At 46.9% G+C, this 24,638-nt stretch overlaps 1 protein-coding gene across 1 annotated transcript in view; it reads right to left on the bottom strand.

Moving 5' to 3' along the window:
* Positions 1-4,754: 4,754 nt before the first annotated feature.
* LOC144179798 (uncharacterized) overlaps positions 4,755-24,638 on the bottom strand; it is a 101,735-nt gene continuing 81,851 nt past the window's right edge. The window contains exons 2-4 of the mRNA XM_077708234.1: positions 10,807-11,939; positions 9,704-10,153; positions 4,755-4,805 (exon numbers count right to left, since the gene is read on the bottom strand). Of these exons, the coding sequence (XP_077564360.1) occupies positions 4,755-4,805; positions 9,704-10,153; positions 10,807-11,939 (1,634 nt within the window). The remainder of the gene's footprint in view (positions 4,806-9,703; positions 10,154-10,806; positions 11,940-24,638) is intronic.

Raw genomic sequence — 24,638 nt, forward strand, 5'->3', positions numbered from 1 at the left:
ATCTCAGCTACAAGCGACCGCACAAAAACCGTGCACCTTGCGCCCGAATGGTCGCTCCGCATCAACCCGACCCTTCCACGACTGTGCGCATGTCACAAACTACACGGAAATACCCCTTCGCCTGTCCCCATCAACAACGGTTCGTTGGAGTTCGGAGGGCTTTCACCACCATGCTACGTGAATCGCGGGACTTCACACGTCATCAGAAGCTTCACATCAAGCCACCACGACGGTCCAGGGCCCCCAAATCGCCTATCCTTAGGTGAACACGGGGTCGACCGCGGCGCTTACGCCGCACACGTTGGCGCTAGCCGTGCAACAAAAGACCTGGTTGCATGACGGAGTCTCCTAACACCCGCAAGCCGTCGCCATCCTGTTCTCTGGATCACCTTGTGTTCTAGAGAGTGATTCCAAACTTTCTGGCAAGTTTCGCTTCCATATGGGTTCTCCTACAAGGTTTCGCACCGCACGCCGTTTTTTGCCGCCTGCGACCGCTGCGCCACTCTCAGGCAAGGCCACCCGAGGGCTGTGTACCCCCGGAACGCTCTTCCCGGACTGACGAAGACTGATTACTGTGTTAACTTGAGTGCGGACAGACGTTGTTGACGCTGCTGTGAATACCTGTGTATAGTTAGTTTTCGTGCATTGTTCTGGACCTTTTTTTTTAATTCATGGCGCTGCGCGCTAGGGGGGGGGGGGGGGACGCTCTGTAGTGGCGCTTCATCATTATCTTCTTGCGGCGCTACTATCCTCATCATGAACGGTTGCCTACCGTCATCAGCGGTCCTGGTGCTGGCGCGTCAGCGGTGCCACGCGAGAGACGATCGAACACGATCGAGCGCCTCGGCATTAGCATGCCATCGCCGCTCTCCAGTTCCGGCCGGGCTTGCGTACTCGAATAAATTTAGTACGCGACGGCTCACCGAGTCAACGGGCCCTTTCCTACAGAGGTAAGAGGAGGAGTGAAAGAAGCATCTTTAGAGAGTGCACGCAACGTGCACGAGGACATACACGAAAACCACATAAACTCTGAACACAGGCCTCTTCGTGCGTGTGTGCACGTTTGTGCGCGTGCGTGCATACGTCTGTGTGTGTGTGTGTTATCCATCCTGCTGACATTAACGCACAAGCACACGTTCCAGTGTCCCCCCTAAACGTGACAAATTGCACCGGCTGGAACTTCCTTTTTTTCTTGTCAATAAATGTTTTAGTTAATTATTCAACCAGAATCGAGCCCCCGCCTGAAGCTTGAAACGGGGGCCCAGTTGAAACAAAAATTCACACTAGGCTATCAAATACCAAGCTCTAACAAAGATTAAAAATAAATTGAGCAGAAATGTGTCGTAATTTGGCATTAAACTTTGTAAATTATGGAGTGTTGCCCGAATTCTAAAACATGATTTGTGAACCTCTTGCGTCCGGTGACTGCCGCATGCTCTGTGTGACAAACTATAAAATGATCCACGCGCCGGCTGCTTGGGTCCAAATGGAGATACCGGTTGTAATAGTGACAACCGGTACAACTCAGTCACGAAGCCGAGGGCTGCGGCAAAAACGACGCTTTCCGGCAAAAACGACGATCCGGCAAAAACGACGCTTTCCGGCAAAAACGACGATCCGGCAAAAACGACGCTTTCCACAAGGTGGGGCCCGTAACAACTGTTGCTCGCTCGTGTGAATCGATTTAGTCAATTGATTACCAACTCAGTAACATCGGCATCACCCGCCCGTTCTGGCATTTCATGGCGCGTACTTCATTTTTCTGTGCTATTTCTGTAGCTCACACCGCAATCAGGGTACCTTCTGAGGCTCTCACATTAAAAGCCCCCAGGAAGATCATACGCCTTCAGCGTAAGTGCGTCACCCAATCCTTGCGCAACTAGCATCCTGCAAATATTAAATCTTTGAAAGTGGACAAGAACCTAACTACACTAATACCACTATTTTTTTTAGTGTAGTAGAAGTGGCTCAGAGACTTAGTTGTCAGTTTCATTGTCGGTTCCGGTGCAATAAGAAGCACGTGTACCAAGTTCTTGTTTGTCTTCGTAAAACAGTTTTGGAATATATTTTTTCATGGTGGTATTTTAATTTGGTGGCTACTGTGTCGCTTGATGTATTGTTAAAGCACAATATAGGTTGTATATTGAATAAAAAATTTCAGTTTAGCTGGATTTGCCGTGAGTAGAGGCCAAATATATCGTGTTTGGGTGCGAGCACCGATGAACCTTCCTTTTGAATCCACAGTGTGCAACAACACCTTCTTTTTTTCTATTTTCTAAAAGTAAAGTTATTTGCAGAGAAGCTGCATGTTCTACGTTGCTATGAAGAAAGGATCAACTGGAATTTCAAACTCTACAAAATACATGCTGTAAGAACAAAAAATCTAGAATCTTCGAAGTGTTCCCCCTGTAAACCACGCGTTCATAATAAAGGAAGGAGGTTTATTTCATGTCAAGAAAAAATCTCGCGGAGCGTCTTCAGAGATAAAAACAGCAGCATAGATAATCTTCCGTGCGTGGGAAACCAGCGTATTTAACTTAGCAAGTGAACAAGGTGAAAGGTTTGTGCTAACTCAGCATTAGTCTTCTAAGCCAATTATAGCAAAAACGGGTCTGAAACGAGGTCGGGAATTTACGGCCGACAGAAAAAGGGTGGATGCGGAAGTGAACTTCAAAGGAAGCGCACGCACGTCATCAGATCTGTTCTCAGACGTTTCCGGGTGGCTTACGAAGTCATTAGTCAAGCCGTTCATTAGTACTTACGTTGACATTCTTGGTTCACGCGGAAAAAAACTGCTTGGTTGCTTATTTCAAACTTGCCTTTTGGAATGGCTGAGACGAGCGCTACGGTTAGCGACCCAGGGTTTTCTCAGATGCGGTGCTTCATTGCCAGCCTTGCATTATACCAAAACCTTTAAGAAAGCTGTTATTGCTTTTCGTGGCGGCCTATTTTATGCCTAATTCTTACATTTATTTTATTCGCGTCGCGCTTATTTCCTTTTTGCCGTTTTGCTTATCTGGGCTCATTGAAAGCACGGCCACTCATTACCACAGCCACAGCAAGGTTATAAAGCATTGCTGAACAACATACACTACCGACACACCTTAAAAGCGTAACGAGGAAAAGATTTTAACAGGATGAGAGAGACACCCTCTAGTACCTGCGCCCGCATGTGTCAGCTGTAATTTTGTGTTTTCAGGACAATTTCAATGAAAAACAGTCAAACGAAGATTTTACGCAGTGCAAGTATTACTGTAGGTTTGTTGCGATTGAAATGCGTTTCTTGCACGCCCATTCGCCCTTCTATTGTTTGCCAAAAGCATCGGAAGCAATCAAGATTTGTTATCGTTTTATAGAACCTTTATCGCTGAATTCTCACCTACTTTAAGAAAAGACGTCCAGATTCAGACACAGCTCAGTGTTCATCATTTCTTTTAAGAACCGAAATCCAACAATAATAAGGAACTAATAATATTGCAGCAATAGTGTTAGTCGGCGTTATTTCCGGGCTTCCTCTAGTGACTAAGGAGATAGCCCTGCGCACCTAACATTTCCTGTCAAGTTCGCACGTTGCCCATCAAACAAAAAGAAACAAACACCAGCAAGGATTCTTTGCCTCACCAGGTACCACGGATTTATTTATGGTACTCCGTCTTCGGGTAACACTGATAAAAAAGACGTTGATTTTTTACGGACCATGTAGCCAATAAAAATTTCAGTGTTTTGCAGCGTTGTAATGGCAGCTCAAGTTGGTATAAGACAACCAACAGACATCGAACAGTGTTTGCAATCCTCGACTTTAGGCATAAAAAACCTTTTTTTCAGAACACAAGCAAACAAAATTTTCGTGGCGACGTCCACGAGTGCATGTGAATAAAACTAACTGTACATGTTACAAGTAAAATTCGTCGGTTTCCAATGGGTGCGATTGACCTGCCACCTAATATTGACGAAGTGGTAGTGGTACATTAGTCCACGGCAAAAACGTTTACTCACCACGCCGACCTTCTTTAACTAAACTTGGACATTTCAAGCATTTGCTTACATCACAGGCACATTAAAAATCTGTCTGCATTCACGGTGTAGTGGCTAAACCACCTTGATAATAATGTATACACAATTTATTTCTGGTCTTTAACCAGCTTGATATATTAGGGTTAAACAGCTTGCTGCCCGAACGGCGCGATGTCGTATGCAACATTGTATGCTAGTGGATGGAGAACATCAATATGTCGATGTCTGCAAAATGTTTTGGCTATGCGAATTATGTTTGAAGCCTGCTATTGTAATTAAAAGTCTCGAAAAAATTAAAGCTTTGTGCATTTTATGCCCCGATGCTACACCTCAGCTTGCAGAATCGCCGTGGTGAAGGGCTAAAAATTTTTAAAACCTCCCTGGGGACGATGCACCGTTGTCAGTTGTCCGCTTAATCAGCAAAGCAGCTGCCAAAGATAAGAAGCGTCAAGGCGCATGCCATTGGAGCATATCTTTGACTATGGAAAATTCTCTCGAGTAAACCGTGAGCCCCAGAGTGTCAAGAGCGTTTGAAATGATATGGAAACAAAGGCGTGTGAAAGATTAGAGATGTAAAACTGCCGTGGTAACTGCTCACCGCCACACACAAAAAAAAACAGAGGAAATCTAAATGAAAAACAAGGGTAGACCACATATGGAAGACGAGCAAAACTGAAGAAACGGTGTTTTAACAAAGGTGTCCCTGCGCTTTCGATAATTGCTTTTTTTTAACAGCGGACTCAGTTGTACTCAGCGTCCGATGAATATCCCTGGCTCAAGTTCGACGCTACCTGCAACCAATCCAAAAGACCCCACTATGCTTCTGGAGGTGAAGGAGAAAAAGCATGAGCAAATCAGCAGCAGGCTAATATCTATGGCACAGGAAGAACGACATTGAAAACAGGGCAACACTGCTCGCGGGGGTTTTATTGTGTCCACTATCCGTGACGCCGCCGGTGAATATCTTGTTTGCCTTTAACGTAACTGACCTCTTTCAGCCGAATTATTTTGCGTGTTTTCAATCATTTATTCCTGTGTTAGCTAACTTCCAGTGGTGCACGGGTGTCTTACATTAGCTCGGCGAAAACTAAAAGAAGAGCGTGGAAGCAAAAAGAGAGCTGAAAGCCTTTCTTTTCCGAAACCTACTACACAAACGTTCTTTCTTTCCCTTGATGTCCCGCAAGTATAAAATTTTGTTTTACAATAAATACAAGAACCGCTTTATAGGCCCTACTGGCCAGCGGTTGCTTGCAAAATCTAATCACTGGTAATAGCTGTTTAAATCAATGACTTTTTTGTGTAGGTAGTATTGTTGTTTCAATTAAAACATAAAAGTACCAATAATATTTGAGGAGTATTGGCGCCTCATCTTCAAGAAAGTCTGGAGTGCTCCATCAGTACCCCTGACATAATCACTAGCTGTGTGCTTTGATGGGTCATAAAATTGATGCGTAAATAAAATGAGCGCTTGCCGCAAATAATGACCCACCCTTGAAGTTACTCGATGAGGTGTTAGGCTGCTGATCCCATGAATGAAGGTGGGTGTGTTATTGGCAGCGAATTCCGTTGTTCAGATGGCGACGAAAAATAAAAACGCCCGCGTGCCGAGTTTGTGACCGACGTTAATTATACCTAGGTAGTCCGCATTTACCCGTAGCCCGTTACTTCGGTATGACTCTTGGCCCAGGTACAGCTTGGACGAATAAAATGCCAAATTTTAAATTTTATACATGGCAAAAAAAAAAGAATGCTTTTAAGAAATCCGCTTTTAGCGCCCAAGAGGCACTGGAGTGCCCTAGTGAATCAGTTTAGCGCCTTGGCTGAAGGAATCTCATTACACGAGCTCAAAGCAAGACATGCCCATATGGACCGTCCTTGATGCTTAAAAGAAACTATTTCGGATGGTTCATGGCTGATGGCTAGGCCTCAGACGCTTTTACATTCCAGCAAGATAACTAAGGCAAGCATATTGCAAAGCTCGACGCCTTGTTCTCCTGATAATAACAGTCATAATTATTTTTGTGGGCGCACTGAGAGCGGCAAATGCTGGTTTGCATAGTCCCAACTGCATTTCAAGAAATTCATGCAAGTACTCGGAGGCTTGCAAGCGATGCTTCTAAGTGTTGCAGCGGATAGGGTTGCGGTTGGCGGCGTAAGATGTTATGCGTGGATGGGAATGGGTGGTTTAGAAACCGGGAAGTTCACCACATGTTCACTGGTTCACCGGAAGAAGTTAGAGGTCGCTTCAACACGATTGGCCATTCCCTCATTGCGTGATATAAACAATACCCTGCCCATCGTGTCCTCAGTGGTGGCCTAGTGGCTGCGCCTTAGAAATATTATTCCGCTTTGTATCCCGAGCCTCTTCTTCGCCCTATTTCGCTGTCTTAAAAGCTGCACTAACACTTTCTGTATCAGCACATTTTGCCAACTGAGGAAACGCCAATAAAATCTGGACATAAGACACCAACAGGTGGCTTGGCTTTCTGCCTTGTTGCCTTTTCGAGAGGGCGCGCAAGACGTTTGAGCACCTTCGTCTAGCGCAATCTTTACCCAAATATCTACTTTGGGACCTTACAACGGGTGAAGATATTGTAGCGACAAGACGTTGCACGGGTGGATTACAATTAGTTTATTGAGGCGAACTTGTGCCCCCAACGTAAAACGCCGACCGTTTCGAACGTTTGCCCACGAGCGTCTCTCTCAAAAACTAGCCCCGCCGCACGAGCGCGCATTCCACGTGGCTTCGTGGAACAGCGCCACGAGAGCGTGCTCCCAGTGACGTAGAGGCCCATTGTGGGAAAGCTTTCTTCGCGGAATTGCTCCCCTCGTTAGCAGCATCGCCCCGATGCTGTGACACAAATAAGGTGCGGAAATTAAGCCAGAAATAAATAGAAACATAAAGGAAAAAATACAAGCAAAGAACGAAATGTAAACCCAAAGAAGAAAAAAAATGAAGCTAGTCTAAAAAGATAGCACATCTGTGTCCGGTGCAATGACGTCTTGGGTGGATCTACCGCGCATAGTATGGCTTCATGCGCACAACATGCACGACTTCTTTGCCGGGTGATCGTCGGCGAGCTGTGGAGCGAGAACCGCAAGGTACAAGTTCATAGGTAACGTCACTGATTCGGCGGGTCACTTCATAAGGGCCAAAATACCGACGGAGAAGTTTTTCTGAGAGTCCACGGCGGCGGATTGGCGTCCACACCCACACGAGGTCTCCTGGCATGTACCTTGTAGCTCGGTGGCGGAGATTATACTGTCGCGCGTCGCTTTCCTGCTGGCGCAGAATGCGATGCCTGGCCAGCTGTCGTGCCTCCTCAGCCCGTTGGATAAACTCTTCAGCTCCGCTGTCACCTGAGTCGCCATCATAGAGGGGGAGCATGGCATCGAGTGTTGTCGTTGCTTGACGTCCGTAGACCAGTTGGAAGGGTGTCCTCCGCGTCGCCTGTTGTACAGCCGTATTGTATGCGAATGTTACATATGGCAGAATTTCGTCCCATGATTTGTGCTCCACGTCGACGTACATGGATAACATGTCAGCCAATGTTCTGTTCAGACGTTCCGTAAGCCCGTTGGTTTGTGGGTGATATGCGGTGGCCTTCCGATGGTGGCTCCCGGTCAGCCTGAGGACGTCTTGCATCAAATCGGCGGTGAAAGCTGTTCCCCTATCTGTAATGATAAATCCGGGTGCGCCGTGGCGTAAAACAATCTCGTGCACAAAAAACTTTGCCACTTCTGCTGCTGTTCCTCGAGGAAGAGCTTTGGTCTCGGCGTACCGTGTCAAGTAGTCCGTTGCTACTACTATCCACTTGTTTCCAGAGAAAGACATCGGAAATGGTCCGAGCAGGTCCATGCCAACCTGGTAGAACGGCGTTTTTGGTGGTTCCAGCGGATGAAGTAGTCCGGCGGGCTTCAATGGCGGTGTTTTGCGCCGCTGGCAATCGTGACAGGTCTTCACGTAGTGTTGCACTGTGGGAAGAAGCCTCGGCCAGTAGTATTTTTGGTGAATTCTCACGTACGTTCGGCTAACACCTAAGTGACCCGCTGTTGGCTCATCGTGGCAGGCCTGTAAGATTTCTTCACGAAGCACTGAGGGTACGACAAGAAGGAAGGCCTCTTTGTTGCTGTCATGATTCTTTTTGTATAGCACGTTTTCGCGGAAGCAGTAGGATGACAATCCTCGAGCAAAGGCGCGCGGTACGTCAGTGCGTTTTCCTTGAAGGTATTTGATGAGTGGGCCTAGTTCCGGGTCCTCACATTGTAAGTCGGCCATTTGGGATGAGTCTATTGCCCCAAAAAGTGTTAATTCTTTATCGTAATCGTACGACTCTGCAGATATCGGTGCTCGCGACAAGCAGTCAGCGTCGCTGTGCTTCCTTCCAGATTTATATACAACAGTGATGTCGTATTCCTGAAGTCGAAGGCTCCACCGAGCCAATCTACCCGAGGGGTCTTTGAGGTTGGCGAGCCAGCACAGGGAGTGATGATCGCTGACTGCTTTAAAAGGCCTGCCGTAAAGGTAGGGCCTAAATTTGGTGATCGCCCAGACGACGGCCAAGCATTCCTTCTCCGTGGTGGAATAGTTTGCTTCGGCTTTTCAAAGGGTGCGACTCGCATACGCTACGACTCGTTCGGCGCCCTGTTGCGATTGAACAAGGACAGCTCCGAGGCCAACATTGCTAGCATCAGTGTGAATCTCCGTGTCAGCGGTTTCGTCGAAATGTGCGAGCACTGGAGCTTCCTGCAACCGTCTCCGTAGTTCCTCAAAGGAGCACTCTTGCTCACTTGCCCATTCAAATGGCACGTCTTCCCTTGTAAGCCGAGTAAGAGGTTCAGCGATCCTCGAGAAACCTTCGACGAACCGTCTGTAGTACGCGCATAGGCCTAGGAAGCGTCGTACAGCCTTCTTATCGGTAGGTCTGGGGAACGAAGATACCGCGGACGTTTTGTCAGGGTCTGGGCGGATACCTTGTTGGCTGACTATGTGGCCGAGGAATTTAAGCTCTTCGAAACCAAGATGACATTTCTCGGGCTTTATAGTGAGATCTGCGGATCGGATTGCCTGTAATACGCCTTTTAGTCGTGTGAGATGTTCTTCAAACGTGGCCGAGAACACCACCACGTCATCTAGGTAAACTAAACACGTTTGCCACTTCAATCCGGCGAGGACAGTGTCCATCATCCGTTGGAACGTTGCAGGGGCAGAACACAAGCCGAAGGGGAGAACTTTGAATTCATACAAGCCATCAGGTGTCACGAAGGCCGTTTTCTCCCGGTCCCGCTCATCGACTTCTATCTGCCAATATCCTGATTTGAGGTCCAATGATGAGAAGAATTTTGCATTCCGCAAGCGGTCTAGTGTGTCATCAATTCGAGGTAAAGGGTAAACGTCTCGCTTTGTCACACTGTTCAGTTTACGGTAGTCCACACAGAAACGCAATGTGTTGTCCTTCTTTCTCACCAGGACTACGGGTGAAGCCCACGGGCTTTTCGATGGCTGGATGACGTCATCCATGAGCATTTCCCGTACGTCTTGGTTGATTGCCTCCCTTTCTTTTGGTGATACTCTGTATGGATGCTGGCGGGTTGGTCTCGCAGCCTCGTCGGTAATGATGCGGTGTTTCGCCACGGATGTGCGGCGCACACGGGATGATGATGCGAAACACTCAGAAAACTCTCTCACCAGTTCCAGTAACAGCTCCTTCTGCGAGGAGTTCAAGTTGGGGTTGACTTCTACTGGTGGCAGCAGTACACCTCCGACCAGGTGATCTGACTCTGTTTCTTCCAGCATACAAATATTCGTTACGTCAGCAACATCCTCAATGAAAGCTATAGTCGTGCCTTTTGCGACATGTTGACACTCTGTGCCGAAGTTTGTCAGCAGCACTGTTGTGCATCCATTTTGTAGCTTGACGAGCCCCCTTGCAATGCAAATGCCCCTGTCAAGCAAGAGACCGACGTTTCCTTCTGCAATTCCTTCGTAGTCCTGAAAAGCGTCGTTCTTGACAGGAATAAGCATACTGGTTCGGGGAGGCAGCGTTATGTTGTCGTCGATGACGCGCAAGGCAGTGTCCCGTCGGTCGTCGATATCCTTAGCCACCGCTCTCTTCGTCGAGAAGCTGACACTGGGTTTCTGTAAATCGATGACAGCACCATTCTCTTGTAGAAAGTCCATGCCAAGGATTAAGTCCTTCGAACATACGGGAAGCACGATAAAATGTCCGACGTATGTGAAGCCCCTAATTTTAACGCGTGCTGTGCACCTTCCGGACGGAGTAATCAAGTGGCCGCCAGCGGTGCGAACCGGTGGTCCTGTCCACTGCGTTAGTACCTTTTTCAGGGTAGTAGCCAATGACTTGCTCATAACTGAACGATCTGCTCCGGTGTCCACCAATGCGACTATTTCTTGCTCGTTGTCAACCTGCACAGGTATATCGGAACAAACCACAGCGTCACCGGTTGGTCGTCGACGTTTCATTGGAGGGTCTTCAGCGCTTCGATGGTCAGCGGCCCCACCTCCCGAGGTCGCTGCTCTTAGTTTTCCCGGACGGAAGGGCTCGGAGAACGGCGCCGCGAAGATTGTGACGGGCTTGGACTCGAAGAGCGGCGTCGCATCGGTGACGGTGATCGGTTGTCGCGCCGTCGCTGCGGAAACCCATTTCGACGTTCGGCCAGGTAGCTTTCGATTTCGGCGGGGCGCTCACCGTACCTCGGGCGTGGGGCGTGTGGAGGAAATCCACGAAGACCAAGTCGTCGGTAGGGACAAGCTCTGTATATGTGGCTTGCCTCGCCGCAATGGAAACATAGAGGTCGCTGATCCGGCGTGCGCCACTCGTCGCTCTTGCGAGGCCGGCGTGCCTCATCAACAGTCAGCATGGCGCGGGGTCGGAGGCCCAATGTCGTTTGCGGTGTTGCGGTGGCAAGTGTTGGGGCAACGTAGCGATCCGACTCCCTCAGGGCTGCCGCATATGAGGCAACCTGGGTCTGTTGTTGCAGGGCCCCGTACGGCTCCTGCGGCACACCATACTGCCTTTGTGGTGCTTCATACGTCTCGGGCGCTCCAACAGCTTGCCTGACTTCGCGGCGTATAGCCTCCGCGAGGGGCATGGAGGCTTGAAGCTGCTGGACTCCGTGCAGCTTTTGGAGTTCCTCTCGGGCGATCGACCTGACCAACTCCCGGAGGCCGCCGTTTCCTTGCTCCACTGAAGGGGCGTCGCTCGACATAAAAGTGATGTCCCGACTGTACTGCCTCGCTCTTTGGAGTAGTGCCCTTTCAATTGCTGTGGCCTCAGCCAGAAATGTGCTGACAGACTGCGGAGGATTGCGCACCAACCCAGCAAATACATCCTGCTTTACACCTCGCATAAGGTGTCTCAACTTCTTTTCCTCAGACATAGCCGGGTCTGCGCGCCGGAAGAGGCGAGCCATGTCTTCTACGTACATGGTGACGCTTTCATTTGGCCGTTGGTTTCTAGCTTGAAGCGCCGACTCAGCTTTTTCCCGACGATCCGTGCAGGCATACGTGGCCAAAAACCGGCGGCGGAACTCGTTCCACGGCGTCAACGTGGCCTCGTGGTTTTCAAACCACGTGCGAGCTGACTCTTCTAAGGCATAGTACACGTTGTGTAGCTTGTGTTGCTCGTTCCATCCATTAAAGTTCGCAACGCGTTCGAATTGGTCGAGCCAATCTTCTCCGTCCTCGAAAGAGTCCCCATAGAAAACTTTTGGTGTGCGGGGCTGGTGTACCACGAAGTAGGAAGGTGCCGTACCGGTACCGGAGGTCACAGTGCTGGCGTCCCGCGTGGCCATCCTTGTTGGTCTGCTGGTCATAGGCTGGAATTCTACCGGTAACCCTCGCAGTCGCCGGCTGGTGCGTTCGTGGACGGGTGTCAACTCCGTGGCTGAGCTTGTTGCCGGGCCTGGGGGGGTGGATGTAGAGCGCAGTTGATCGTACCCAGCACCTCCGCCAGTTTTGTGGCGACAAGACGTTGCACGGGTGGATTACAATTAGTTTATTGAGGCGAACTTGTGCCCACAACCTAAAACGCCGACCGTTTCGAACGTTTGCCCACGAGCGTCTCTCTCAAAAACTAGCCCCGCCGCACGAGCGCGCATTCCACGTGGCTTCGTGGAACAGCGCCACGAGAGCGTGCTCCCAGTGACGTAGAGGCCCATTGTGGGAAAGCTTTCTTCGCGGCAATATACAGCTGTAGGGAGCTCCGTTGTAGTTTTTGGTTCCCGGTTTAACATTGCTTGTGCACCATATTCCAGCTTTCTGAAAGGCTTGCTCATAGACTGAGTCAACGAAGGCTGGCTGTGGTCCTTTGTTTTCTATTATGGAGCCTTCGCGTTCTACAGAAAGAACAGAGGCACCCCGGAAAATCTAGCGTACACACACAAAGTGCGAAGCACCCTCTATTGATCGCGCATCGTTCAAAGCTATGGGGGTCTAAAATAAAAGCTTCACAGGGGCCTTGGCCGTGGACGCGACAAAACAGTCAGATAAAAACCTACGCCGGGGTTGTGCGCCTGTGGATGACAGCTCTGAGCCACCACGTCTACAATTCAGGCGGAGACCTAAAAATGAACATTTTCCTGGATTTTCTTGCTTCGAATTTATCTGTCATAATTTTGTATACAGAAACGTGACCGTAACAAATATTACTTCCCCTTTGGTTTTATTTCTGAGATCGACATAATTTCTGTTAGCTGTGTTAGGCAAAAAACAGTTTTTATAGTAACAATCCGGAAAGTCCTGCAGCATTTTTTGTGGAGCAATACGTCGCCCGTGCCCGATCCCGCCATGCAAACGTATTTCTTGGAGATAGCTGCACATCGTTTGAACAATGGCTTGCCCCAGCAATCATTGCAGATTGCTTCCTAAAATTCTTTGTGCACTTCGAACGTTTTTGCTTTGAGCTACTGTTCTTGCAACTTCTGTATGAATGCTTACAATGTCGTCTTCACAGTTCATTCAGGGATCTACAGCTATTTAAGATAAACTATTTAAAGCCTAGCATATATCCGTGCGCAACTAGTATTGGAATATGATCGCACATTACAGGGCTATCGCGTACTTAAAGTTGTTTCAGAAACCACCTCGCTCTCCTCCTGCGCAGCTCCCGCCGCTGAGGCCACATGAGTTTTCGTGCCATTCTCGTTGGCGCCAACGATGACGACATTCCGTTTGCACGCTCGATGAGACACATCAGCATTTTCGACCTAATATTGTAGATAAGCGGGCCTTTTCCTCTATGACAATGTGGTTTCCAGCACCCGTGCAAACATTTGTCTTCCTTGAATCGCTAGGCATCACAGCGTTGCCATGGCTTCCTTTTCGCGATACCTCCCCGTCCAGCCGTACAAAGAAGAGCTGTGCAAGATAAGCGCCCCATTGCTGAAACGATCAATGCGTGTTTGAAGTGGCCGTGGGCATCGCGGTAGGAAATACTTCTAGAGAAAAGCAAATACACACGACCCCTTTGAGCATCCGTCTAATAGGGTCTGCAAAGCAAACAGCCCCTCGCGTTCCAACTTGCTTTGACAAATCAATTTTTTTGCGACGGGCCTTCTCTCGAGCTCTGCAGGTGAATGCGTTCACATGCAGGAAAAGAAAAGACAGCGTCGGTACTGCCGTCTTGTTACCTCTGCCAGTCCGACCGGCGCGTTGCTTTGGAGAGGGAGCTTCAATTCAGGGTGCAGTAGACAGAACTCGTGGAGCTAAAGCGCAGAATACAAGATAAATCGTAGCAAGACGCCCGTTGTTGCATGGTGCCTTACTTTTGTATCTACGGACTTGATTTTAAACCTTGGCTATGAAAGGTTGAGTCATCAATTAATGCTCAAAAAAGATGTTCTTGCTGTAATTAGTGGGCCGCCCTTGCGGTGTTTGTCAGCGTGCTGCAGCGAATGCGTGCAAGCGATAAAAAAAAAACTATAAAACTCTTACAGCGTGGAAGAAATTGGCACATTGACTTGAAACCGCTTACCCACGAGTGAGATCAAGCTTTTCTCACCGACGCTTTTTTATCATTTTTCTGCTGTAACGTGGTTTTACAACACTGCAGTTTGCGGAAACGTATAGGGAAGAAAATGACTATTCGATGAGTAAGTGAAAATACTGTGAGGCATGAACGTGTCATACCTGAAAATAAAACATTACAAAAAGGAGTAATTTTAATCCACACTATACGATTCTTAAGAATTATACGACATCAAATACAAGGTGTATGTGGTTTATTGCGACATGAACACTGTTTAACGAATAAAGAGTTTACAACAACGGAGAGAAACACAGAAGTAAATTTACAGTATGGTCGTGTGCTAAGCGTACTATAAACACTATATTTATACAGTTGCAGTTTCAAGACTAGCCTGATTATGAAACTTTACCAGAATTCCCTTCGCCCACTAGGACTTTACTGATGAAGAAAACGCAATTAGAAGTACCGTGCCTTTTGCATAGGTCATCAATGAGATTTGTGTGTCGGCAGTGATGAGGGAGTTGCACAGCTGCTGTCCCCAATTTTATGGATTAAAAAGAAGTTTAGTTTCGTGACAAAGCAGAAAACAACAATCACTCTACGTGCAATATCTCAAATATTCAAATGAATTTTCGAGTAGTGCAATGACATAAAATATTGGTGCTAACTAATATGGCATGGATTCGGAAGTTTCTGGTGCAACCGCTAAGAGCGAATCGCCTTTTTCGTCATTTTAGCTGCACCGACTGCATACGGGCCTGTAATTCTCCTGAATTGCGGATTACAGGATTACGTATATAGCTAATCTACACAACAAAGTCACAAATCAGAGTTAAGCTGTTTCACTTTGATGTCCTCTTAGCTTACAACCCCCTATCCTTAAAGGCCCAGAAAACTCGTTTTTTACTTGATTTTTACAGAACTGTCTTGCACAGTTCCGAGGTCGCGCCACAGACGACTGGAACTACTCCTCCGGTTGCAGAACACCTAGCTAAATCGTGATTTCTGTTATGGCTACAATTCTCGTTACGGCGTTGATGCAAGCGAATAGGGTTGTAAACAATGCTCAAGAAAAACCATTTAATATTTGCGACCAAGATAAATATACAAACCCGGATGGAATGAGAAAAAACCTTAAACAAATCAGCCGATAAAAGGTATATAAAGTGCCTGTGGCACTGAGACAAAGAAAAAGAACCACTGAGTAATTGTGGTGGCCATAGCTTTTACAGTGCCTAAAGGCCCGCCGGAGACATCCAGAGTTTGTAATCAGCCCCTAATGAGCTGCTTGAAAAGCAGAATAGAAGGAAGTACATTTAATCAGAACAAGGAGTTCCGCAAAGAACACAGGCTCTGCTTCCGTTTGTATACTCTCACGCTAAGTTATTCTCAACTAAGAACGCTCAGCACTGGCGGGTTAGATGTCCAGTGGCCAAAAAAGAAACGCCATGGGTTTTGGCGGACAACAATTCAACAGGAAGAATTGAGAAAGCGCTAATCCTTGGGAAACTCTGTAAAGCATCGCGCTGCTGTTCTTTCTTGTGTAAGTGAAATCATGGCGGTAAAAATTGTCGCCAAAAGATACCAGTGAATGGGTGCTAGACGTGCGATTGTTGAGCTGCACCCACACAACGGCGAACGGTGATTCCCGTGCTTTCTTGAAAGCTTGATAGGTATTACTAGTGATTGCGATCTTGCTTTGATCAGTGTAAATGGGTATCACAAAGTCTCAATGATTTTTGAAGGCTGTCCATCGGTTTTGTTGGCTAGATGCGCCATTTCTGCTGCCGTTGAATGAGCGGTCGCATGTGTATATAATGCATTAAAACACAACTAATCTTCTGTATGCTCCTCTTTGTTTATTGCATCAGCATTGCATTTGTGTTTCCCAATTCCACTCATCATTTCTCTCTTGCCTAGTGTTTCTTGCGTGTTCCGCGAAACACGCCGCGAAAGCATGAGCCTCGGCGACCAAATTTTAGTTTAGGAATACCCAGTAGGGTGCACTCCTAAGTGCGCTGCTCGCGATCTCTCCTTTCAACGCCCTGCCCATTCTCCCGGTCTTCATTGTGAGTTGCTGTGTTTATGGCGCCATGTGTTGAGTTTGAGAGTTCGGGCGGCATTTCCTCGCTCTTGAAAGAGTCTTTTTGTTCTCCCCCGGTATTCGTTTTTTCAGGGCATTCATTTACTTGTCTTAGTAGACGGCGTCTCTGCCAGCGCCTCCTCTGTTCCGGGAGAACCTAAATGGCCGTCGTAAACTGTTCTCGAAATACAGCTGCTTTTGTTATCCTAGTGCCACCTTTATTTGGACTGTGTGGACTCGAAGAGAGCAATAAAGGAAAATGAATTCTTGTCAATGAGCCAGCAAGGAACTGGCATGTTTGCTTTCGAGATTTGGGCAATCGTATCCTTCAGGCGGCCATGCTTTATAGACCAAACTGCGGTAACTTCCTTTATCAACCAAGGCGTTTGGTTTTAATCGTCTTAGTTTCGTTGAACCATGGCGTTCGAGCGCTATTTATTACAGCACTTGTAACTGGCTGCCTCCTACAAAACGTAAGGACTGTACCCCAGCGGATTGCAACGTTTTGGATTTTCTGACGAATAGTTTAACGAGGTTTGCGTGGTTCATGAGTTGGATTTATTTGTGATGTCCAAGAGCAATTTGATTGATTGATTGATTGATTATATGGTTTAACGCGCCGCCGCAACGCAGGCGATGAGGCGCGCCGTAGTGGAGGGCTCCGGTTTAATTTTGACCACCTGGGGATCTTTAACGTGCGCCGAAATCTCGTACACGCGGGCATTTTTGCTTTTCGCCTCCATTAGAAAAGCGACCGCCGCGGCCGGGAATCGAACCCGCGACCTCGTGCTCAGCAGCGCAACGCCTTAGCCACTGAGCCACCGCGGTGGGTGGCAATTTGATGGGGAGGCTTCAGGTCGAAATATCTCTGTCCCGTAAAAGCTCCTTTTATTCTTCGTGGGCCGTCTGCTATCTGTAAGACTGGAACTGAGCGACGTGTTGGGCTCCAGGTCATGTCCTAAACGACCCCAATGCGGGGCCAATGCTCTGCTGATTTTCCTAAAACAACAGCATCGGACCAGGTTCTATAAAATATACTGTGCAATCCAGCGACTGTTCGTCATCATCGTCTTCTTTTTATAGATTATCATTAGGTTTACTGACTCATCTGGCGTAGCTAGTCAGGCGCCATTATCAGGTTGACATCGCAGGTAACATGAAAGACTCTCTCTCTCGAAGGGTGGTACTGCAGCCAAATTGGATATTAACAGTAAAAATAATTTGTGCGCGGGATAATTAAAAAGTGGAAATTCACTTCGGGTTACCTTGTGATTTGCGGCGAGTGAGGTTTCACTCCTGTCGGAATTTAAAACTTAGCTTGCGATATACGACCGTTTGTATTCTGATATGTTCTTGTGTTGCCCATCTTGTACATACTGGATGTGTCAGTCATAGTGCGTATGGTCTCTTCCTCTCTCTCTTTCCCGTAGGTACGAACAAAAATATTGTGACAGCGAAGAAAGTCTGCTGGCTTGACATATGGTTTCTAGAAGATTTAATAGAACTGCGGGGGAGCGTCAGCTGTCTCCCAAAATGTTAAAATGCGTGAGCAGTACGCCTGTCCTAGTGCTGCTGAGTGTGCGATGTCAAGAAACAAGCAAGAACATAGTTTAAGAGCATGGTTTAATGCAACATACAATGCAATCAGGCCAGCTTTACCGACACTAATGTGTACATTTTCGATTGATTGATAGAACCTCCTCTCTGTCGGTGTACATCTCACCAACTGTATCACCTCTTCCCGAGCGTGTATTGTCTGCTTCACTACTGTACACAGCCGCATTATTAGAAAGGCTATAGCGCGCAAATATAAGAAGTATTGTAGCAATATGACGTCTTCAAAGGTGACCTCAAAACCAAACTACAGTTCTTGCACGCGGCCGACATCTTCTGAGAATCACCATTTGGCTAAACTAATGACTTGTTGGAAAGACGAGGAGGTTTGGCGTAATTATGTCGTAAGCTAATGCCACATTAGATGGTAACTGTACGCTATGACTTGAGAATACGCCCATGCGGCGCAGTTTTGACCTGTCATCGTCGTTCACCGCCGTTATTAGGAGAAATAAATGGGGCGCAACAACAAAAAAGCGCTTGGACATATGAACTGGTTCCGTCAAACATCAGGAAACCTCAAAACTGGTAATGCACCACAGCCACATCGAGACGACGCGTTGGGTTTCACTAAAAACTTTGTCGTCAGTCTTTCAAAATCGGGAAACCGAAGGTTACCAGTCTTCTCTGAAGATCTCTACGGTGTGCACCTTCTCAGGTGTCACCTTTGCCCCTCATCACAGCCGGCGCCAAGGACTGGCGGTGCGACTGACCAAGTTTTAGACAACGAATCGAGACGTTGACTTCTCCTTATGTCGCGTATTTGTCTGTGCCCTTTCCGTTGCTTTGTATTACGTTGATTGTGCCTGGCATCAGCTTACTTTTCGGTACCTGAGAAATCACTTCACTTCACCTTTTTTTATTAATAGCGCGCGGTTAACCTCTTTTTGTATTCATGTTTTGACACAAATGTCCCCGACCCGGTGTTGCTAGTTCGAAAAGATTTTGCATTTATATACCTCAATCATTCCTAGAGACGGTGGCGGCAGATAGGTTATTTTAACCCAGGCACGTTCCCTTTGAGGTGAGGACAGCCTACACAACTATGCACCAAAATATCGATGCGGAATATCCCGCACTATCTTGCAAAGTTCGGCTTCCAGTCTAACAATAAGTCAGTCTGAGCCCCCACAACTGCTATTGGTATTAAAAATGACAACGCGGTCGTAAAATATTCGCTTGCTGAAATTGGCCACAACATTTTAAATAGTGTTGCAAGCGCCGAATGAACTTTCTTTGGACACAGAGCAGTGACACAGGAACGAAAGGAGGACGGGGGCACCGCGCTGAATAACAAATGAAGTTTAATAGAAAACGGTGATCTTGTATAGCATCAAAACAAGAAGAAAGAATACAAGTTCACTCGAAGTAAGTTATGTGTTCTCATTTATGGTTGGCCAGATATTGCAGTTTCTTGTCGAATAACGGTAAAGGAGGGAACGCTAAAGAAGGGATGCGAATACAGTTGTGTAGAAGCAGGTGCATTTCGAAAGCCTGGAGGGGATTTCGAAAGCCGCGAGACTTTTGAAATTCGTCGGCTTCGAGACAAGACTCCCAAGAATAGGCTTCAGCTTCGATGATGTTTCTTGCTACTTCAAGTCCCGCCAGTTTCTTGTCCTACGGGCCAGTCTGGTTAAATAAATATTTTATACATCAGCTCTATCGTATTACGAAGATTTTGGCAATGTCACACAACAGCAAGCTCGCCCTTGTGCAAAAAAAGAAACGATACCCGTGGTGGGACATAGTCGTGCTGGTGTAAGGGGGCAGATACACAATAAATGGAACTCCCACCATCTGCCTTCCTTCGTGTCACCTGTGCACTGCCTCCGTAATACATGTTGGTGACAACGCGAAGACATTTCCGACCTGACCTTCCAGAACCGCCCTGCCTCAGACTTGCGATCGTGAGGGATGCGGGGGACACGTCCTGCTACCGCGTAAGTATATTCGGCACTTATTAGCATTGATAGATCACCGAGCATAAAGCATATGCCTAAAGACTCATAACCATTTGCAGGAATGAGGGGACGTTGATCTAACACAGTAATTTTCATTCTACAAGTCTTTATATTTTGTAAAACTTTACTTCTTTTATCAAGTTGGGAAGTTTCAGGAGTGTTTTTCAAACACACCCGCCTATTCTCGCTGTCACGAGAATGTTAATGGATTGGGTGCTCAGTCTTCGTAACAGACTAGCGACCTTTCAGGAATCCTTCAATGAAAGGCTATTTTAAGCAGTTAAAACGGCTAATGCTGCTGCTGAAATGTTTTTTTATACTTGTCCAAGAGCACAAAACACTTTGTTGCTTCAAAGTTTCTTGCGAGTGTGCTGAAGTGCGATAACATTTTCTTTTGAAAAAACTTTGGACTTCCCTTGCCCAATAAAACCCAAATACAGACAACCCCGTAATTTAGTTCAACCATATTCACTGCTAAAGTTAGGCACTGTCCTTGAATTATTTCTGTTCTTGTATTGAAACGCGATAAAGAAAAGTGTCTTTTTGTGTGAGATCAGGTGTTCGGCGCCTACAGGCATTTGACTGCCCACTCCTAGCGGCATGTACGTAATTGCGCTGCTTGGGTATCTAAATGAAAACCTGGTGTCTTTTCATAATAGGAACAAGGAGGTGTGGATAGCATAGAACGAATGCGAATGATTGCCACTGGCTTTATCACAGGAAGAAACGTCGTCATCGTCTTGTGAAAGGAAAACAGCTGCATCAAAACTATTGGAAACAAGTTTTTTTCTCTAGACATGACGTGTTTTAGAATGTCACGAAAAGCCATTCTTTGTAGACTAAAAACTACACGGCAGGCCATGTGCAGTTAAAAATGTGTGAGGAGGGTGACATACAGTAATCAGGTTAAAAAATGAACACCTAAACTAACAGATTGTAATTGGTGCTGGCAGGTACTTGTACTTTGTAGAGCACCAAACCAGCTTGAACATAACCAGCTTGAAGGCGATAGCCAATGCAAGGGTAGAATAACTGAGTAACGTTTATGCGTCAATTTAACACTCGCGTCTGACACCACGGCGCGCCTTGCATTGGCTATCGCATTCAAGCTGGTTACGTAAGGAACTTTTAGTGCGGAAACGAGACTTGTTTACGGAATGTTTGTTTATTGGTAGGACGGCTGGGGGAATTTGTCGCTGTCCTTCAATAATGCATCCGTCTGACGTCGCTCGCGGCCTGTACGCATTTGCGGATGCGGTTAAAATTACCATGAATTGGTGCTCGTTGCGCAACCTGCCCACGAGACGGAGGCAGTAATTCTCACTTATTGACTTCCAACGTGCAGTGGCTAACCAAACCTGGCCTACACACACGAATTGGCCTGGAATTGTGAAAGATTATAAGTGGTTCTCGACATGTACGTGATAAAGTGACTCTGCGACTACGTACAGTCATGCACAAATGAAACGCGAACACGAAAATATGAAATATAACAGACAAATAGCGAGATTTTTTTTTTCGTGCAAGCCCAAATGACGTGCGACTTAGTTGCAAAAACAAATGTGGGAAAGTGGCTTTCCAACTATACCAAAACCGTGCCATTATTGAACCTCAGCGAACAGTATTTTTCAAATTTGCGTGGTCTGGTTCATAATTTCGCGTTCGCCTTTCTTATGTCTATAACTGTACATAGGTTAATGCGAATAAATTTTTTCTGTGCGCCGAGAAAAAAAAAACAGTGGACCGCGGGGAAAAACCGTTGCATGACGTACAAACTTGATGACCCTTGTAAGCATTTCATCCAATCCGTCGGCGAGAAGCCCCAGCCTTCTCCAGCCCATCCTAAGGGGCTTCGGGGATCAGCAACCCTAAAATGGGGCTAACTGCTAATGTTTCTTGGCGCACAGCGCTGGCTGTGTACACACGACGAATAAAGCCCAGGAGAAGTACCAGCCTGGTGCGGACGCTCAAACGCAAATAAAAACATAACCTTAGCTAAAAACATCAAGACCATCCAAAATGGTCCCTTAACACGCACAAACACAAGCAATCAATGTAAAAACATTTGCCACTCCTTTCATGCAAAGTGGGCCTGCTCTGTCATCAGGCATCCGGTAAACAATACTACGAACGAGTTTGCGCTCGTATGTGAACGAGTATGGAAGGCAGCTCTAGCCAATTCTGACTCAGGGATTTAGACGAACTTGTTTCTTCGAGCTCAGAGAGGAGCAAGAGGGCCGAGGTCATGGGAAGAAGGGTACCACGTCGTCTCTATCTCTCTCTCTCTCACTCAGCGACTAGCATTTTGTTACCCTGTCTGCCGGGTAACAATGACACCGCGATTCACAGAGGTGGAAACTGTGTAAACTTTCCCATCGAGAACACAACCGTATTCGTGGAACAACACATTTGTTGCAGGCGACGTGCACTGCAGGTAATCAACATAATTTTAAAACAAACTGCATCTTTGCGGACCCTATCAACTCACCTCTTTTTGCAACCGCGTTTTGAAGCCTATTTTAAATCGGGGCAAGCGCATCACAGTACCAGCACAAAGAAAGTTCCTGAGAGACTAATAACTGCCTACGGGCTCTGAAGCCAAAGCAATGCGACTATAAAAGACTCAATAACTGCTACATCGAATCTGCGTCTCTCTCTTTGCTGTTGTTCCGTCAACCTTGGACATGGGTTAGTGCGAAATGGTGTCTGGCGACAATTCATTCAGCTGCTTTCCCCACAGTCAAAGGTCTCCTCCACGTGCCCACCTTCTACGCACGTGCCGCCGCGTGCACCTGTGACAACGCGAACATCTGACCAATTCTTGTTCCATTCTGGCAGGGTGCAGGTTTAGCGCTATGGTTAGATCACCAAGCTGTTGCTCTAGGGAGCCTGGTTCTAGTTTCCCCGATTTGCCCGCACCAGATTCATTTTCTTTACAGGGGCGGCCATTTTGTTATCATTTGTGTTCACGCCGATAAAGACAACTACGACTACTATGTCTTTTCGCGTTTCACTATCGGCCCAAGGCTTTCGCCTTAAAAACAATCCCCACAGCTAGAATATTGACACCGAACGCATACATCAGCACGCGTATTGCCTTATCCAAAGTGTATTTGTGCAGAGAACTTGAAGAGGCTCATTCTACTGAAACTAAAGTAATAAGCTGTGCAACTATTACGGACTGCTGCTGATCTATAAAAGACCACAAAACACTGAACAGTACGTTCCCTCGATTGTTAGGCTCACACCTAGTTCCAGAATTTCTTCCGGTGCAACATACCCTTAGGGTACATCAATTAACATGTTAAACAAAAATATATCTCTCACCAAACGTCCTAGTTGAACAAATAACGCCTTTTCGAATGGCCCTCACGACCCATAAGCTAACGAACAAATTAATCTGGGGTCATCTTGGCCTTTCTCCACAACGTTTGTTGCCACTATGGTTTTACCCTGGGTGTGTGGACCACCTTATCTTCCCTCATACATATTCTTACTCGGGCCATATAATCCTCGTCTTTTCGTTAACGGGGTACGATTGCCCTGTGGTTATTTGCTGGCCATTTGAAAGCCTACCCTGCGGGTGTTTTGATCGGTCGATTTAAGCGGAATCAGAGCTATTTCTCACAAGGAAACAAAATAAGACATAGAACGGCGTGCGCGATGCGGCGTATACGAACAAAAATGTTAGTCGGCAACGAATTCTCGCCATATTTTTTGGCGAGGCAGGTATTGGCAGTTAAATATAAGTCAAAAGACCCAAAATGAAGCACGGCAATAAAGATGACAAATGTAAGCAATATTCAGCTCACGAGAATATATTGTGGCGCGTTAAGTAAAAAAAATCACTAATAAGGGAAGCAGCCAGATATTACATTGTAAAGAAGCGAAATTGGGACGCATTTCATTTTCGGCTGAGTCCGCTTTAGCAGGCGAGCTGAAATCCCACCCCGCTACGTAGCGATGTAGGTGGCGCGGCGTAGTTCAATTGGCGTTCTGAGAGAAACAGGATTACGGTTTTCTTTGTATTGCCGCTTTTAGCTCTGTTTACTTGTACGTGCCCGTTCGGTTTAATGTAAGCATGTCATTGGTCGTTTCGGTTTAGCTTTTTCGTCAGCGGCAGCTGTTCCGGACGCATCTCAGTGCGAAAAGCAGTCACTCTTGTCCCCGCACGCTTCTTTTGAAGCTTCATTTCAAAGACTTAAATTGGTTGGAGAGGAATGCGCCAAATATTTGTAATCACTGCGGATCAGCAAAGCTTGCTTATTGTCAAAATTGCTACAATAAATCCACAGGCACAAAAAAAAAATAATAATCTGTGGCGGAGGAGGAAAGCAGAAGTGCAAGAATGAGGGAATTCCTACTCTGGCATGGAGTTGCGAAAAGTTTTCGGTGAGAACAAATGGCGCGTGCGCAATTCATGGTGCACTCCCTGAGTGCTGCAGAGCCCAATCTCTCAAGCCTTGCAACTTCTGAATTCGGGGATACGCCGGCTGGGTACAATTTACCAGCGGTTGCAGCCACGCATAGCAAAAGCGAAGGTGGTATTACGCGACATTTTTTTGCGTTGCTCGCTGAAAAGATGTACAAGTGAGCAATATACTAGGAGTGATTTGTAATATTTATGTTATACGCACCCTGTTTCAGGCGTATAAGTGGACCATCGCCTTGGCAACCTCTATGATCATTCAGAAACACTGTCCTTACTACGACTATGTCTGTGTGGCCAGCTCACAACCTAATCCATAGCCCCAAAATGTCGCGGGAATTTTTAGACTGCCTAAGGGGTTTCAGATAATATGGCTTCTCGCATCAAATGCTGTCGGCAAGGGTATAATAAACGTACAAGAACGAATACAGAAAGACGACTAGCAACAAGCACCAGCGAACATAGCAAACATCTGTCGGCTGTAAACGATTGCTGCGAAATCCCTTTCTCGACAGGCCAGGCAGAAAGACTGCCGACGCTAAATTACA

This window comes from Haemaphysalis longicornis, unplaced genomic scaffold (genome assembly GCF_048455015.1).
Source record: "Haemaphysalis longicornis isolate Haplotype H1 unplaced genomic scaffold, Haemaphysalis longicornis Haplotype H1 scaffold_4, whole genome shotgun sequence".
Taxonomy (NCBI): Eukaryota; Metazoa; Arthropoda; class Arachnida; order Ixodida; family Ixodidae; genus Haemaphysalis; species Haemaphysalis longicornis.